The sequence below is a fragment of the Furipterus horrens genome, unplaced genomic scaffold, assembly GCF_987537825.1.
Source record: "Furipterus horrens unplaced genomic scaffold, mFurHor1.1.pri manual_scaffold_11, whole genome shotgun sequence".
Taxonomy (NCBI): domain Eukaryota; kingdom Metazoa; phylum Chordata; class Mammalia; order Chiroptera; family Furipteridae; genus Furipterus; species Furipterus horrens.
The window spans coordinates 88,863,470-88,880,875 of NW_028327181.1; the positions used below are offsets into that span (position 1 = coordinate 88,863,470).

A 17,406-nucleotide genomic window follows, 5' to 3' on the forward strand; every position below is an offset into this window, starting at 1 on the left:
TGCATAAAAAAAGCCCTGCTAAGACCAGACGTAGAAAAAACTAGCATCATGAGGTGGGGGACAGAAGAAACTGGTATTCAAGGCATACCAAATCCCATGTCAAACATTCGATCTGCTTCATCAAACACAAGGTAAGAGACTCTTTGAAGATTTGTAGCTTTCTTCTTTACATGATCGATCAGTCGGCCCTATGAGATCCAGAAAATGAGTAGTAAGTGTAATTAAAGACATTGACAAAAACTCTCTAGGGCTGTGCTCCTGGCAACAGTAGTAATACTCTGGTCTCAGACTATAAGACTCTAGTCTGATAGCCCTGGGACTTTATGCACTACAAGGCCTAAAAGAACAGAAATTTTGAAAACTGTTAGATCCCCCTTTTACACTGTGATTTAAATTGTGGGCAAATAGCCAGAACTACTTTTGTGAGGCATTCTGAAAAGACCCAATTTGAAAACTTACTGGTGGGTTTTAATGTTTAGACTATACTCTCCTAGGCACCTTGACCACACTGAATAATTTTTTCATTCTTGTTGCTCTCAATGACCACAAATCCATTTTCTTTATTTTCTTTCTCTTTTTAAAAAGAATTACTTATTTATATTTAGAGAGGGGAAGGGAGGAAGAGAGGGACAGAAACATCAATCAGTTGCTTCTTGTACACACCCTGACCAGGGACTGCACCCGCAACCCAGGCGCTTGCCCTGATAGTGGATGGAGCCAAAGAACTTTTGCTTTGTGGGACAACACCCAGCCCACCTGAGCCACACAGGTCAGGGCCTCCATCTTCTAGGAGAGCATAAGAAAAGCTTTTCGAAGTAGAGAGGAATTTGTAGCTATTAACATTCAGGTCAGAGAATCTTAATTGGACTGCTATTTTAGTCGACTAGTCAAAATTAAGCCAAAACACAGTATTCTCAACCTCTGCTCCACCACATTTTAGGGAAAACGTCCTCCAATAACCCTCCATTTTTCCATACCAAGAGAGGCTGAGAAGCCATTTAACCCTTTGAGTACCAAATATCGCTGTGAGCGGCACTGACAAATTATCCCAAAGTGCCAGCATTGCTCCCACTGACTTTTTCAATGGCTAGAAATGTAAATAACGATGGAATGAATAATAATGTTTTTATAGACATTTTTCATAAACTCTGCATTTCTCAGCAAATAGCCTGGCATTTCTTGCACGAATTTTAGCAATTACGCATGGCACTCAAAGGGTTAAACTCAAGCCATACTTACTGGAGTACACACAACGATCTCTGCCCCTTCCTGAAGGGCCTTGGCCTGCTCCCACATGCTCCCTCCACCATACACAGCCACTGACCGAAGATTGTATGCTTTCCCAAACCGCTTACATTCTGCATGGATCTACAAAGTTGTTGACATAATGACATATTAACAAAATGACACTTAACACCTGTCACAACCAAAAGGGAGTTCTAAGAAAGAGTGCAATGTCACAGAAAATAAAAAGCTAGAAAATACTTTAAAATCACAATTTTATTCATAAAGTAATTGAATAGATTATCATTACGATGTCTCAACAGGCTAAAATCTTATCTTGTTATTAATTTTCCACTTCCCTTCCTGACTCTTGTCATTGCCTTTCCTACCAAGCAAAATAACTAATCCAGGAGGGAAACACAGGGAGCTTACAATATAAAAAATTCCCGTATCATATTTTTTTCTCTTAAAACAGTAGTTTTTAAAGGAAAAGTGTGTATTTGGTTGTATAGAAAATATATAACATTTACCATAAGTTTCCTAGTAACACAACAATGTACTTAATGCTACTGAACTGTACACTTACAATGGTTAAAACAGGAAATTTTATGTGTATTTCACAATAAAAAGAAGTTTCCTGGGTAATTCTACTCACTTGACTGGTTAGTCCCTTGCTAGTTCACATATAAAAGGAGGCACTCCACACAAAACACATACCTGCTGGCAAAGCTCCCTAGTAGGACACACAATCACTGCAATTGGGCCGTCACCTGGCTCCAGTTCCTTCTGGTCCATTATATGAATCAGCATGGGCCAGATAAAGGCTGCAGTTTTCCCACTGCCTGTTTTGGCAATACCAATCATGTCTCTACCACTTAAAGCCACGGGAACACCCTAGAGAAAAAGCAAAGTATGTCTAGTCTCAACCTTCTATCTTAAAGGTGTTCTGAAGGAAATTCTGGGGAAGGGGTAAATGACTATTAATGCCACTTATTTCCACTGGAACGAAAATATCCTGGGCTATGCATAATGACTACGAAGTAACAAAAAATACCTGGCATTCCCCTCAACTTTGTGATTTGTAAGAAACATTATTCTGTTCATGGGATCAGCCACCATTTACAAAATGTGAATGACTCCATTTTGCTTAAAATATAGAAATAAGAAATTGTAATTTATAAGTAGATTGCTAAAATTTAAAAATCCTGTCCCCTTAACAAGGCAGACTATCTCATCCATATCCAGAAAATTCTCATTTTCTGTGTAGAAATGAATAAATCTCATAAATAAGTGTGAAACAGAAGCTATTATTTTCAGTAATTATGAAAATTTTCAGGTCATGGACAAAGAAATCCTAGTCACTGAGTGCTAAACCTGTCCACACAGATTTTTTACTAAGTTTAGGCCTAACGAACTATTTTCTTCAGATCGTATTTTCAAGATATTTATCAGCTATAAAATATTTCCCAGCCCCCTTAGCAACTTTTTAAAATGGTAAATAATTCACTTTGCTCTTTAATTTATAAGGTTTCAAAAATAATCGTATATTTCATGTATGTCTCCCCCACCCCTTATTTAATGCAAAAGTTAAGACAAAGCCACAGAGGGAATATAATACAAACACATTAATCAGTGTTCTTCCAATTTGACTTGTTTATAAAATAAATATAGCCATTGACTATCATTGTACTTTATTTTCCTTTCATTAGGTTCTACTTACCTGGCACTGTATTGGAGTGGGTTGCGTGTATTCAGATTTCCGAATCTGGTGCATAAGTTGTTCATCAAACCCAAAATGAGCAAAACTACTTCCTGGTCTAGGAGGTGCAGCACCAGAGACCTAGAGATAAAGACAACTCCCAGGAATGACTTGTACTTCAAAATCAACAGCACTGGAAGTTCAATGGCATTTACCAGTATCTAGCATTTAGCTTGAGTACAAAGTGAAAATATAAATCTAGCATTTAGCTTGAGTATAAAGTAAAAATATAAGTCTGCAGCCAAAAGCATACGCTGTTTGGAAAAGTAAAAAATAACAGATCTAAAACCTCATATAAAAAACTCCATGATAAATATTCCTGAGATAACTGTCATGATAAAATGATGAAGTGCCTATACATCTTTTATAAAAAATAACTTTCTATAAGAAAAAATTTAAAAATATTGTTTAATGAATTAGAAAAAGTCATTAATAATTTTTAACCATTTTGCATAACTATTAGCCAGATGGTAGAAAAAAAGAAAATTTACTCTTGAAATAAGACTGCAAATGAGCTCTAAATATGACATGTCTATACCCACTGGTTACAAAGATATTATATACCATCTCTACTTAGTCATGCCTGAAGAGTTAACATTCCACTTAATGATGATCCAGCCACTGTCAAGCATTGTTCAAACTACCCAGGTGACTAACAAGGCTTCTAACCTCCACGTTGATTCCAACAGTGGCAACCTTTCAATGCTTCTTCTAGTGATGCTATTTCTAATCAGGATTTCACTTAAAAGGTATTTTTATGTGGGAGGGGGACTTTTGGAAAGCACACACACACAGCCTGAGAAAACAGAAGTTTAAACATCACATAAATGGTAAGGCAGAGGCACAGAAAGCTGTCCATACCACAGTAGCTATCACTGCAGGACCTCTGCGAGTTTCACTTAACTAACATCTAGCAGCACCCTGAACAATGTGGCCAATGTGGAACCCAAGCTTTTTGAGTGGACTATTTAAACTGTTATTGTGAAATCAGTGCATGCATAGCTTTAAAAGGTGTTTATTTCTCCTAATTAAAAAAACAATAACTGTGCTATATGTAATTTGAGAAGTATATCTTAACTTGGAATTATTCTGACTTTATATACTGTTCACATCTACTAATCTTGTCTCCTCTTCCTGAAGATGGGGACTCCTGCCCTTCATCTCCAGCTCACCACCAGTTCCCCACACACTGTTCTCACTGGAGAAATCCTTGCTGATTAATTTTAAGATCTCAATGACTTACTGGTCTACACAACATATAGAGCTGACCGAACAATTTAGCTTTCATGTGTGTCATATAAAAGAAAAAATAATCCTACCCTAAAATAGTTGGGAGGCTAATAATGCAATAAAAACAAGACATGTAAGTCTAAGGGATAGAATTATTACTCTACCAAAGACAGTTCAGAGACCGTTAGAAAAGAAATTCAAGGTTATTTTAGTTTGGGTAGGAATACTATTAACCCTAAATAATACTATTTAACTTTAATATAAGAATATCTGGGGAAGGGGGGAGGGAAGCGATGAAGGTGGAAGAGGGTATAGTGGAATAAATGGTAATTAAAAATTGCATTAAAAAAATACCTGGCTTAATGACTGACTTACCCGAAGATTGAGCTTATGCCGGAGATCTATTAGCTGCTGTGGGGTGAGGTTGGTTATCTCTTCATGCTCATTGTAAAAATTTTTTTCAAATGGTGGATAGTCAATCTGCAGGTCCAATTATTCAAAGTTAGTCTAGAATTCAAGAGTCAATTCTGTGAGTTTGATTTTAATGCAAAATAACCTTTTATAAATATTCTATAAGTAAAGCCATAACCAACAAATGAACAAAGGAATTCACTTATTCATGACACACATCCCCGAAGTACAGCAAGCACCTTTCCCTAATCCCATTATCAATATAAACACCAACCTGCTTTCTAAAGAGTCTTAAGAACATACCTCAGATTCAAACAACCTTGATGCAGGCTAAGGAATCTCTCTCTACAATGTCAAAGGCCTCAGATTTTTAAGTAGTATTTTAAAGGAGATAGTCCACCCTATAATATTTAAATGTTTTGGGAGTATGCTGTTCACTTAGCTCTAGGCATTTAAAAACATTTCTAGTATTTCCTTTGGGGAGAGATCTGTGTTCAGAGAAAGCACTACTTTTGTTTTGTTTTGTTTTTGTTTTTAAACCTGGAACCGTTTGCATAACTTTTAAAAAAAGGAATGACCAGCCCTGGCCCTGTAGTGCAGTTGGTTAGAACAATGGTCAGATATGCCAAGGTGGCTGGTTTGATTACCGGTCAGGGCACATACAAGAATCAACCAATGAATAAGTGGAACAACAAATCAATCTTTCTCTCACCCTCTCTAAAAATATTTTTTAAAAAATTGAATGACCAAGCATTTCCAATTTCAAAGAGGGAAGAAGTAATTTCTGTTCTTTTTTCACAGCTTACTATATTAAGTATACAAAACAGACGCAAACCATCACATATGATCTGGCCACATGATTTTCTTTTTGATGACATGGTATGTCTATAATAAACTTATTTTTTTAAGGAAAATTTAAGCCTTTGCTAGATGGTCAAAATTTTCATAATTCTGGACATAATCTACAATTAATTACCAATAGGCATGGCACTTTATGTACCCCAAGATGCTGTACATAACATAATTTTCTTTAGCTGTCATCTCTATCAGAATGGAAGCTCCATGAGGGCAAGAATTTTGCCTTTGTTCACAATTTTACACACAAGTATGTAAATTTTTGTATTATTGAAAAAAAAACCAGAATGAGAAGAAAGCTACTTATAGGTAGAAGGGGTAACCTTTCCTTACTTCTGGTCTCTCCTGTCAGATTGCTCATGACCTTAAGACAACTGTGAATATGCCAGAATGATGAAGTTTGAGTGCTTTGTCAAGGACCTCAAATATTTTTAGTAGATGATTATTTCAAGTACTTATATGCTTTTCTTATTGGACTTTTACTCTTTATTGTGCATACTTCTTCCTAGAGCAGATTAAGTATTTCGTTTCATTTGCCACATGTAAAATATCAAGGTATTATGTGGTAGCATCTGTGAAAAAGGAAACACTTAAAAAACTGAATAGACAGTAATTCTCAAACTTTTTAGTCTCAGGTACCCTTTACATTTAACAAAAACAACCAGTTTTCATTTATGTGGGTTATATCTATTGATATTTACTGTATTAAGACAGAAAAAAAAATTAAACATTAATTCACTTAAAGTAAAAACAAATCCATTATACTACAGCATAAATGCTTTAATAAAAATAATTATTTAATAACTGTTTTACATTTTTACAAATCTCTCTAATGTCTGACAAAAGAAAATGGCTCTGACTCCATGCAAGTTGTTGTGGTATGTGTTATTAGCCTATGAAGAAAATCTGGCCTCAGAAAGATACGTGGTTGGAAAAGGAAAGAGAGCATTTCTTAACAGCCTTTTCAGATTCATGTGTTTTTTTTACTCTTCTTCAGTACTGTGCTAAAACTTGACAAGAGGTTTTTTCTCTTAAAAAAAATAAAATAAATAAAACTTTTTAAAAGATTTATTTATTTTTAGAGAGAGGGGAAGGGAGGAAGAGAGGGAGAGAAACATCAATGTGTAGTTGCCCTTCATGCGCTGCTAACTGGGGACCTGGCCTGCAACCCAGGCATGTGCCCTGACTGGGAATCGAACTGGCAACCCTTTGGTTTGCAGGCCGGCGTTCAATCCACTGAGCTACACCAGCCAGGGCAAGAGGTCATTTCTTAAAGGCTACTTTCATTGTGTAATCTAAAATCACAGCATGAGCTCTTCAAAATCCATTATATTATAGCCCATGGACCTATCATGCATCTTGAATGGAGTCTTTATTCTTGCATAATTTCGTAACATCATGCACTGGCCATCTGAAAACACTGGGTTACTGAGGTAGTAGGCAGATCATTCAAAAGGTGAAATTTCAATTTATATATATATATTTTTTAAATCATAGTTATTAGTACCAATTTCATTACAACAACTTCAAATATAAGAAAGCTGTCAAGCTCATATGGTGAATGTTTCTCAAATACTAACTTTTGGTTGAAAGTTTAAATTTCTATCCTTCCTTGGCAATAAACACTCCTAGTTTTCCTTAAAGTGTCCATTCATTTTCTCGTGTGAAAACAATGCTCCATGAAAAAAGCAGCTACTTCAACTCAAAATTCAAACACCTAAGTGCTTTATTTGTACTTCCCATTTTGTGACACAGAATAGACATGTAAGGTAAGGGTCAAGATTTAATAAATAATTTTTACTATTTCAAAGATATTAAGTGAAGCTGGCTTTTTTTTTTTTAACTGTGATTGTATGGCAGGAAAAACTATTGACTAGAACAGTTGGTATTACTGTCTTGATTCATGCTAAGGTGTTAGCATTTTATCTACCATTGCTTTCAGCCATTGATGCAAATGTGGACTCAGTAAGCAAAAGGCAAAAATCACAGTATTATGAAAATTCTATTAACTTTGCAGGTTCCCTAAAAAGATCCTTCTAGGAGTCCTTGGACCACACTTAAAAGAACCACTGTTCTAGATCTAGGATCACTAGGGTAGGCAAGATCTAGTCTGATATTTAACCTCAACGAAATACTCGTTTGTTTTTCAAGTGGGTATACTAATATTCTCATTTCCTTTTCCTCATTTAAGGAACGTGTAATTGCTGGTACCCCATCGAAAGAACAGTCTCTTCTTATCTGCTCCAGATCTAATAAAAATCATAACGGTTTATGGCAATTAAAAAACAAATGCAGGCCTAAGGGCACATTTTGAAAGGAAGATGTAAGTGATGGTGTGGAAAAGTACAATTGCTTGAAAACAAATTCTTCACATAAAATGAAATGTGAACAGCGATTCAGCTGTACCTTGAACAGCACAGGTTATACAGCCTCCATCACTCAGTCACTTTTTGACTCAACCACTTAGCAGAGCTGGCAAAATCCAGAAGAACAGATATTCTCATGACCTAAGAAGTGTAAGTCAGGAGTACTCCGTAATTGAGAAAACCTAACTATTAAAGCTGAAGAAAGTGTTATCAGCTTGAAACGAGAATCAAATTCAGTAAGAAACACCATACCTCTGAATGATCAATGGGAGGAAGAGGATCAATTATTTTTTTGGAGGGTGCAATTGGATTTCCATCACTATCATATTCCAAATTATCTTCCTCTTCCTCTTGAACTACACCAGCAGTTGGATTCTCTGCCATGTACCGAAAATAAGCTTCCTGCAGGAAAGCACAAGAACATAATCATACCAAGTACAATCGGGAACATTTTAGCTCCTGTAATTAGAGTACACAGTGTATCAGATGATTGCAGTTTAATTACCTACCAAGTGAGTCAAGACTTTTACTAGCAATGATTCCTTTAACAAATAGGAGTACTTGGAGGGACAATCAGAAGAAATGAGTGAGATAGTACTACAAAATGATTTAACTTGTTTAACAAGACTTACAAATCTTTCTGTTCCACATCTTTCCTAGGGTGGGGTGTCTACCTACCCTGCCCTGAGCTGTGGAACACATGCCGTGGCTTTACTAATCCAAGTTTAGAAGCTGACACTGATTAGAAGAGTCACAAACCTGGAAAGGGCTACTGCTCACTTTGATCCCCTTCTCACCATCCCATAACTGAACAATGAGAAAAAAATACTATAGGACAGTCATTAATGTTCTATCTTGAAATACAAACAGATCCCCTAGAAAGAGGTAGAAGTTAGATGTTGCTAGGCCATCAGTAGATCCCACACTACTCTACTTCTTGATTTTTGAGAATAAACATTAATTTGGATTAAAAAAATCAGGTTGAATAAACCTCCTCTTTGTTTTTGATGTCAGTTTGATCAAAAGTTCCATCTTCAACATGGAGGAAAGCCATGTGAATCTTTATATTACCAACTGGTCACACATGTAGCAAAGGAGCAAGTCAAATGACATTCCCTGCTGAATGTCAGGAATGGCCATTTCAGTGAAGGCAAGCTCTAGCTTGCCCCCAGTACAGACTTTGTGGGATAAAAATAAAAGATAGAAATACTGCATAGGAACTCACTTGATCATCTTCCTCTTCAATGTCATCTCGAATACCCCTGGAAAAACAAGCGGAGAAACAAACTTCCCTGCAAATGTTCCACATACCCAGCTCCACACTTACAGCAGATTAGTGTTGAATTCCATTCAGCACAGGAACTCTCAACACTAATAATAACAAAGCAGCAATAAGCACACTGTAAACTATCCATCCATTATATGTGTAGTTTCACTCTGTATGCTGTAGTTTGCATTTCTTTTGAATGGGGTGATATGGTACCCCTAGAAATACCAATTACTAACGAGGATATAGGGACTAAAAACTCTTGAAGACATATACCCAAGGATCCTAGCCTTGTGAACCCCATACAACAAATACAATACAGTTGTGAAAAGCATTTTATATATATTTTTAAATCCTGCTTTTGTTATACACTAAAAAGAAAGTCACAATTTTCTTAATGTCCCTGAGTTTCTAGTCTGCAGTAACTGTATTCAGCTAGAATCCCTGGGTACAGAGAGGAAAACTAAACCAACTCTCGGTACGCCTGAGACTAAAACTCCTAAGCAGTTCACACAGAGAAGGGGCTAAACGCCACTTGCTGCATCTCTCAGGAGCTACGGAGATATGGTTGCTTAGTTCCCACAACCACCTCTCTCTAATCAGACTTTCTGCCTAACCTAGAGCACCTGCTACTCCTAAGGCCAGCTATACCATCAGCATAGGGCAACTGAAAGAGGATGCAACACACAGTGAGCAGCAGAGGAATGAACCTCCATACGGCACAGGAACCTTGGGGGAGGGCCTGAAGCACTAATTACCAAGCAGAGGGAAAAGTCCAACCATGCCTACTTGTCTTTGGTAGCAGAACCTTAAGAGGCGTGTATTCAGCAAGGGATAGAGGAGAATTCTCTTTCCCAGAAAATAACGTATTTCAAGTTCTGACCGACTGCTAAAGCATGGTGTCATTCATTAAATAAATTAATTTATTATTTATTAATAATAAGTTTTTAAATGACAATCGCCATTATTTCTCATAATCAACCCTACAGGCATTAGCCTATTTTATATTAATTATGGAACAAAATTCAGAACAATAAACCCAAACTTTAGCAATCATGCTCTCTTAACTTCCACTGCAACTCACTGAGTTTACAAAAAAAAAAAACCCACAAAAAAACAAAAAATACTACAGAACACCAAATATCATTTTACAAAAAAAAAGCCTAATTACTGCAAATTTGAAGATTTGTCATCTCTATTATCTACAGAAACATTATTCAAGATACAGGGATAACTTCATGTCAAAAAATTTATGTATTTTAATTTTTCCTCTATTAACTTTGGGAGATAATAGGTTTTGCAATACTTTATTTTATATAACCTTTGTGAGGGAGAAAACAACTTACTTTACGTTTTTTCTTTCCTTGTCCTTTTCTTCAAGTCTCTTCATGTCTCTAGCCGCCTGATCCTAATGAAACAAAAGGCTGAATGGAATCATATCATCTAAAAAAAATTTCTTTACAATGAATTCTTCGACTTGAACAAGTGCCATCATACTTCTAGCTATGCATTTTTACAATTTTTCAGATAAATATGCAAATGTTCTAAAATCTTGGCTATACGTGGATTGCACAACTTTTATCTGTAATCTATTACAAGCATAGAAAAATCAGTAAAAATGCTTGATTGGTCACTTTTTAAAAAGTTAATGATAATAATTGTGACTGTAAAGGACCTTAAATTCAGGCAAATCAGGTTTTCTGAAGGTGTAGCTTAAGACCATTTGCATCACATTACCTACCACTGAGGCCAGTAAAAAGGACCGACAGCTGGATCTGACTCTGGAAAGGTTGTCAACCTTAGGCACTGTTGTCCCCAGTGGACATATAGTGATGTCTGGGGAGACATTTCTTACTGTCACAAGTTTGGGGGTGGGGATGAAGCAGAGATTGTTACTAGTATCTAGTGGGTAAAGGCCACGTATGCTGATAAAATCCATCAATGCACAGACCAGTCCCAAGAGCAAAGAATTATCAAGCCCCAGTCATTGAGTCCTGAGGTTGAAAACCCTGCTCTAAACCTACTAAATCAGAATCCTTAGGGGTGGAGTTAAATGCATGTAGTTTTCCCATTTTACACAGGCAATTCTTAGACAAAGCAAGTTAATAATTACTGATCTAAATTAACTTCTTATATGTGTGAAAACCAAGGTCAGAGAACTAATTTTTCCCAAGGCTAAACACATGCTGCAGAACTGTTTCTTGTCATAAAGAAACATAAATTTTTCTGATTTCTTTGGTTTAAAAAAAATGCCATTAATCCCTAAGGCTCTGCCCCTAACAACATTAACAGGAGCAACAGCTCTACCTAAGACACAGAGGCAAACAAACACAGGAGCCTGTCAAGATGAGGAGACAATTTCCGGCCAAGATGGAGGCCTAGACTGACACGCTCCATCTCCCTCCACAACTAAGAAGGAATACAACTACCTCAAAACCAGAAATAACCAGAAGTTCCAGAAAATACATGGAAGTCCAACATATGAAGTTATAAGGAAATGGGGCTTGTCTGGATGGTAGGAGGGGCGAAGCCAGAGCAGAGAGGTCAAGCTGTGCTGGTGATGGCACCTGCGGCAACGGTGGCAAACACAGACACCTGTACTGTATTTAAGGGGAGGCAAGAAGCACCTGGGGAGCACCTCCAGCTGCAGACCAAACCCGTCAGCTTGTGATTCCAATGCCGGGGAAGGCAGACCCCCATTGCCTCGGACTGTGAGGCCCAGAGGGGGTGGGGATGGAGGAGGAGGCTCCCGGTCTCTCAGCAGAGAGTGAACAGCAGGAATCCATCTTGGACCCCCACCCCCATAGAAAACACCACAGCATGGTGAGAAGGGTCACCTGGTAGTGACAAGTGCACGGGGCTCTGCCCCCTATAGCACAGGAGGTGTGACAGCCCGCCCAGGAAGCAAAGGTAAACACAAAACTGTCAGCATGGCACAGTTCATGATAGAGATCCCAGTCATGCAGCTGACCAGCCGGCAAATATCTGATCTAACAGATCAGCAGACAGGAAATCTTTCTGAGACACAGTTCAGAGCTTTGGTTATAGGAATGCTTACAGACCTAACAGCGGACCTTAAACAAGACAGGGAAGGAATGAAGGCTAGTCCTGCTGAAATGAACGAAAACACATACAGAACTAGTGGCGAGGGAAAGAAAACCAGGGATCAAATTAAAAAATCGGAACATAGGAAAGAAACAAACAGTCAACCAGTGCAGAAAGAGGAAACAAAAGGTGAGGAAAATTAGGAGAGGATCAGAAACCTATGGGACAGCTATATGCGGGCCAACATCCGAATGATAGGGTTGCCAGAAGTTGAAGAAGAACTAGAAATTGAAAAATTACGTGAAAAAATAATGAAGCAGAACTTCTCTCGCTTGGGGAAGGAAACAGACTTACAGGTCCAGGAAGCACAGAGAGTTCCAAAAAAAACTGGACCCACGAAGAACCACACCAAGACACATTATCATCAAAATGTCAAAAATTAAGGATAAAGAGAAAATCTTAAAAGCAGTAAAGGAGAAGAGAATTATGTACAAAGGGGTTGTAATAAGACTATCAGCTGATTTCTCAAAAGAAACTCTGCAGACAAGAAGGGACTGGCAAGAAATATTCAAAGTAATGAAAAGCAAAAACCTACAACCATGATTACTCTATCCAGGGAAGCTGTCATTCAGAATAGAAGGGCAGAGAAAGTGCTTCTAGGACAAAGTAAAACCGAAGGAGTTCATCAGATCCAAACCACTGTTATAGGAAATGTTAAAGGGACTTATTTAGGAGAAAGAGGATCAAAACTATGAACATTAAAATGAAAACAGTATCACGACAACCAACAACAGAAGCTAGGTAAGTGAAACAAAGGCAAACTAAGTTGGCAATGAGAGTGGGAAAAGAATTATAGGTACGGGGAACATTTTGGGGGGAGGTCAGTGGGGAGCGGGAAGAGAGAAAGGGAGGGAGGTGGTACAGGAATTAAGAAGCATAGTAGGAGGGAGTGGAGTAGACAGGAAGATGTTGAGAAGAACTATATGCACAACCAATGGGCATGGACTAAGGGTGAGGGACGACTGGAGGGAGGGGGGTCACTGGGTAGAGGGGAACAAAGGGAAAAGAAATGGGGACAACTGTAACAGCATAATCAATAAAGCATATTAAAATATATATCTAAAAAAAGCAAAACAAAACAAAAAAACAAATGCCACTGTGTTAAACCTGACATGGTCATGTGTCCTAACTAATCAAGTGGTCCTGATAAAAAGAAATATTATACACAATATACTTTTCAAAGGGTTGAGCCAAATATAAGATATATAGAGGCAAAAGGTTTACAGTTGTGAGTATGCAACAGAGTATATTTTTATATTATTAATTACTGCATTATTTTCCATATGAACAACTGTAAACCTACTTTTGCCTCCACCTGAATTTAAGGCTATGACCCAAGTGAAGATGACATAGCAATGTGCTATAAGACATACGTCACACTTACAGAACATATTTTTTAAGCTACATAAATGTTTTTTTGAAACACTGGCTAACAATAAATCCTCATTTTTGAGTTTAATCACTAGAGAAGTTTATACCAAAGACCAAGGATTAATACAATACTTTGGCAACAACACTCTCCAAGATCAGACTATGTCCAGTGTCTCTGTCCTAAAACCAGCAAAACCTCTTTGGATACTATACAAAAAATATATATATATACACAAAAGAATGACATCATATCAAAGATTTAACCTCCAAACTGTTTCAACTACTTGAAATGCTAAGCAAGAGAATATGGGTCATTCTTGGATACTCCCACTCAACAAGGTCGATGGCAGCTTGCACTACCAGAAAATCAAATCTAAATTTAAACCTAGAAAATGAGCTGATTTTTCTTCTAATTCATCACTAGGGAGATCTCAAGAAATAACAAGAAACATTGCCCTTTGAGAACTGTCCATTCCATTTAAGACTATACCAAGAATTACTAAAATAAAATACACACAAAAATCCTGAGTTACTATGTTCCAGGGTCACGGGTCAAGTGAAAGTGTATTTAAGAAACTAGAGTATGAGAGCAAAAGTCTCCCAAAAAAGGGCCAGAAAACACATTCTGAATGAGGACTGAAATAGTAGGTTCATTTGGGCTCTTTCTAATTGCCGAGCATTTTAACAAAACAGAGGTGATACTTGCTTCCACTTCAGCCATGAATGCCTCCAAGGGATCATCATCGCTGTCAGAATCTGCAGGCCTGGAACGGAATTGCTGGCGGGTGGGGGAGTTTTCAGCAGGAATATAAGGTAAATCAACATTGCTAGAGTCTTCTTCCTCATCTTCAAAATATCTGAAAATTAAGATCCATGACTGGTAGAGTGAATGTTTAGTTTGGAGTCAGTGAATCTTTCATTTAACAGAAATGTTTACTATGATATATGTTATTATTAAGATATTTAAACTACACAGGTCAAATTAGAGACCTCCAGGCTTTGGCTAAAGACAATAATCATTACTTAATAGAGGCAAAATTCCAATATTGACCAAGAAAAAAAAAGATTTCATATTTCAGTAGTGTCTGTTCAAATTAATTTCCAGTTCTGTTAAATTTCCAGTACAACAGTATATCAATGTTGAATAGATATAGCAAATATTAATGCATGCTATGGAAAAATTTACTTTCATGTGAAATATTAAAAATCTATTTAACTATTATAATCCTTTAAGTTTTTTTAGAGATATATTCATAAGCCTAGGAACTTCCATCAGAAGTTCTGGACTATTTTCTGAGGACCAACAGAAAACTTCTAGATTAAAAAACAATGCTCAATTCAAAATCACTCATCATACTACTTAAGTATTCAGAAAAGACAACTTCAAAGTCTGGAGAAAGCATCACTTTCTCACTAACAAAAATCCCAGAAAAATATATAGCTCTTTATAAACTAAAACAAAAAAAAACATTGTTTAGACCTTACCTCGCAATTAAATAAAACATTAACATAACCAATATTTATTAAGTAAGTTTAAGTATAGTATAATTATAAATATTATAAGGATAATTACAAACAAATTTAAGTAAATAATTGCAGCTTAAAATTTTAAAGCATTTCTTCTTTATAGGAATTATTTTAAAGGCCACACCACACACACACACACTTATTTACATAGGTTTCATTTAACTAATATAAAGTATCCCTGAACTGGTAAACTGCTCTCTAGAATGATTCTTGACTTTGCTGAACCTTAAACACCTACTTCTGTATTGAATTTCTGAATAATATAGCACTTTAAAAAATGCTGCTGTGTACTTTAATTTTTTAATTAAAAAAAAAAAAAAAAAAGAAAGAAAAAGAAACTCAAGCAGCATCACAACCAGGTAGGAATTAACAGTAGCAAGAAATTTCCTCACATTTAGCAAAGACAGAAATTATAATTACAGGAATTAGAACTCAAACCTTCAAACCCCATCTTTATATAATAACCACTTTATTAGACAAAGCTAAAAAAGATAATTGCTAAATGTTTCCTGAGAACTGTAGGCAAAAATCCGAGATTTTTCTACCACTATTAAGGTCTTACAACATAATAGTTTTAAAGACTTGGGTGTTTGAGGCAAACTGTGTCTCTACCAGTTCTGATATTGCCTGTGTTTACAAAGCAATTTACATCATGTCAATAAAAGACTTCAATAAAGACCATCAAAAATCTCTAGTCACACTTAGGACTCAATGGCTTCAAACCCTTTTTGGAGCAAGTAAAGGAATAAGTAAGCATACAAGTATCATACTTGTTACAAATGAGTAAATGCTACAATTTACCTTATTAGTAACAATGTAATTGAGTGAGATAACCACTTTAGGAAGTTACATTATTTTTCAGGAAACAATGTATCTTTGCCTCAATTTCTACTGATAGAATGAATTATCTCAAAGCCTAACCTTTGCTAAATTATCAGGAATTACCACTTACGCATTTTCTTCATCAAAATTGGCACGTTTAGATCCAATTTTGTAGAAAGAAGGGAGCTGTGGTGGAGCTGACTTTCCAAATCCAGAAGAAGAGCTGGTTGCCCCAAAGGCACTGTGGGATTGTTGTGGGAGTTTTGGTTCCTCTTTCTTTCCAGCACTAATGGCAAAACCTCCAAAGCCAAATCCCCTCTTGGTTCCAGGGCCACCTTTATTCCAGTTCATGGTTTCCGCAATTGATCTGTTAGTGACAAGATACACTAATATAAATTTAACTTTACAAAGTAAATAGCCTGTTGATTTTGTCTCTCCTAACCTCTACCTACAATTTCATTTTAAATTTTTGCCTCTCAATTAAAACTTTTATCTTTGTACTTCAGATACACAATATGCTAACTGCAACAAAATGGTCATATTTTCTCAAACACTGAAGAAATTTTTATTTTACTGGGAGCACTTTTTTTTTTTTTTTTCTCATTGTTATTAGAGACTGGAAGGGAGAGGAGAAACACTGACAGTAGAGAAAAGTATCCATTGGTTTCCTTCCATATGCACCCTGACCAGGGATCAAATCAAACCCAGAACCTATGTGCCCTGACTGGGAATCAAACCCACAGCCTTTTGGTTACAGGACGACGCTTCAACCAACTGAGCCACACAGGCCAGGGCACAAGTTACCCAACTTTTGTTGAAAAGCAGGAAGCTCATAAAGCAAACAAGAAAATTGAAAACTACCCATTATTTCCTCTCCCAGATATGTAAATTTGATCTTTTTGCTGTTTTTTTCCCCCCTACATTTATGTATATACACACAACTTAAAAAGAAACTAAAACCCTACTATACATAGTTTCAGTCACGGATTTCTTCACCTAATGATACACTAATGAACGTCTTTAAATGTCAATAAATGCATTTCTCCACTGTTTTATAATGTTGTGAAACATATCATATAGCTGTATCTTTACGCACACCCTTAATTATTTCTTCAGAATCAATTTTTAAAATGCAATTTCTTAGCCCAAGGGACGATGCATTCTACCTTTAAAAAATTTTAATTACTACTCACATTTATGAAAAACTGTCCATTACACATTAAGTCAAATAAGAAGGGTGTAAAACAAGGTGGATGATTATGATTCAAAGTAATTCAGTGTAAAAGCATGTGTTACATATAGAGATGCCTGGAGGGCTCTTAATCAAAATGTTAACTGCAGTTATTTGATTTTTATTTTCTTCTTTGTATTAAAGTTTACCACTAATAATAAAAATTAAATGTTCATAATGGACTCTGAAGCCAATGTGGAAGTTTCAAAAACAGTTTTTTATTGATCACATCATTGAA

At 36.5% G+C, this 17,406-nt stretch overlaps 1 protein-coding gene across 4 annotated transcripts in view; it reads right to left on the reverse strand.

Moving 5' to 3' along the window:
- The window catches only part of DDX42 (DEAD-box helicase 42), a 29,544-nt gene that overhangs the window by 9,030 nt on the left and 3,108 nt on the right, over positions 1 to 17,406 (reverse strand). For 3 of the 4 annotated variants that reach the window (XM_090292660.1, XM_090292659.1, XM_090292658.1), the window contains exons 2-11: positions 16,068 to 16,304; positions 14,295 to 14,445; positions 10,459 to 10,520; positions 9,071 to 9,107; positions 8,098 to 8,247; positions 4,589 to 4,693; positions 2,945 to 3,064; positions 1,942 to 2,118; positions 1,240 to 1,368; positions 89 to 188 (exon numbers count right to left, since the gene is read on the reverse strand). In XM_090292660.1, coding sequence (XP_090148786.1) covers positions 89 to 188; positions 1,240 to 1,368; positions 1,942 to 2,118; positions 2,945 to 3,064; positions 4,589 to 4,693; positions 8,098 to 8,247; positions 9,071 to 9,107; positions 10,459 to 10,520; positions 14,295 to 14,445; positions 16,068 to 16,288 — 1,252 coding nt within the window. In that variant the 5' untranslated portion in view covers positions 16,289 to 16,304. Of the gene's footprint in view, positions 1 to 88; positions 189 to 1,239; positions 1,369 to 1,941; positions 2,119 to 2,944; positions 3,065 to 4,588; positions 4,694 to 8,097; positions 8,248 to 9,070; positions 9,108 to 10,458; positions 10,521 to 14,294; positions 14,446 to 16,067; positions 16,305 to 17,406 lie in introns of those variants that run through there. The other variant, XM_090292661.1, reaches the window with a different exon arrangement.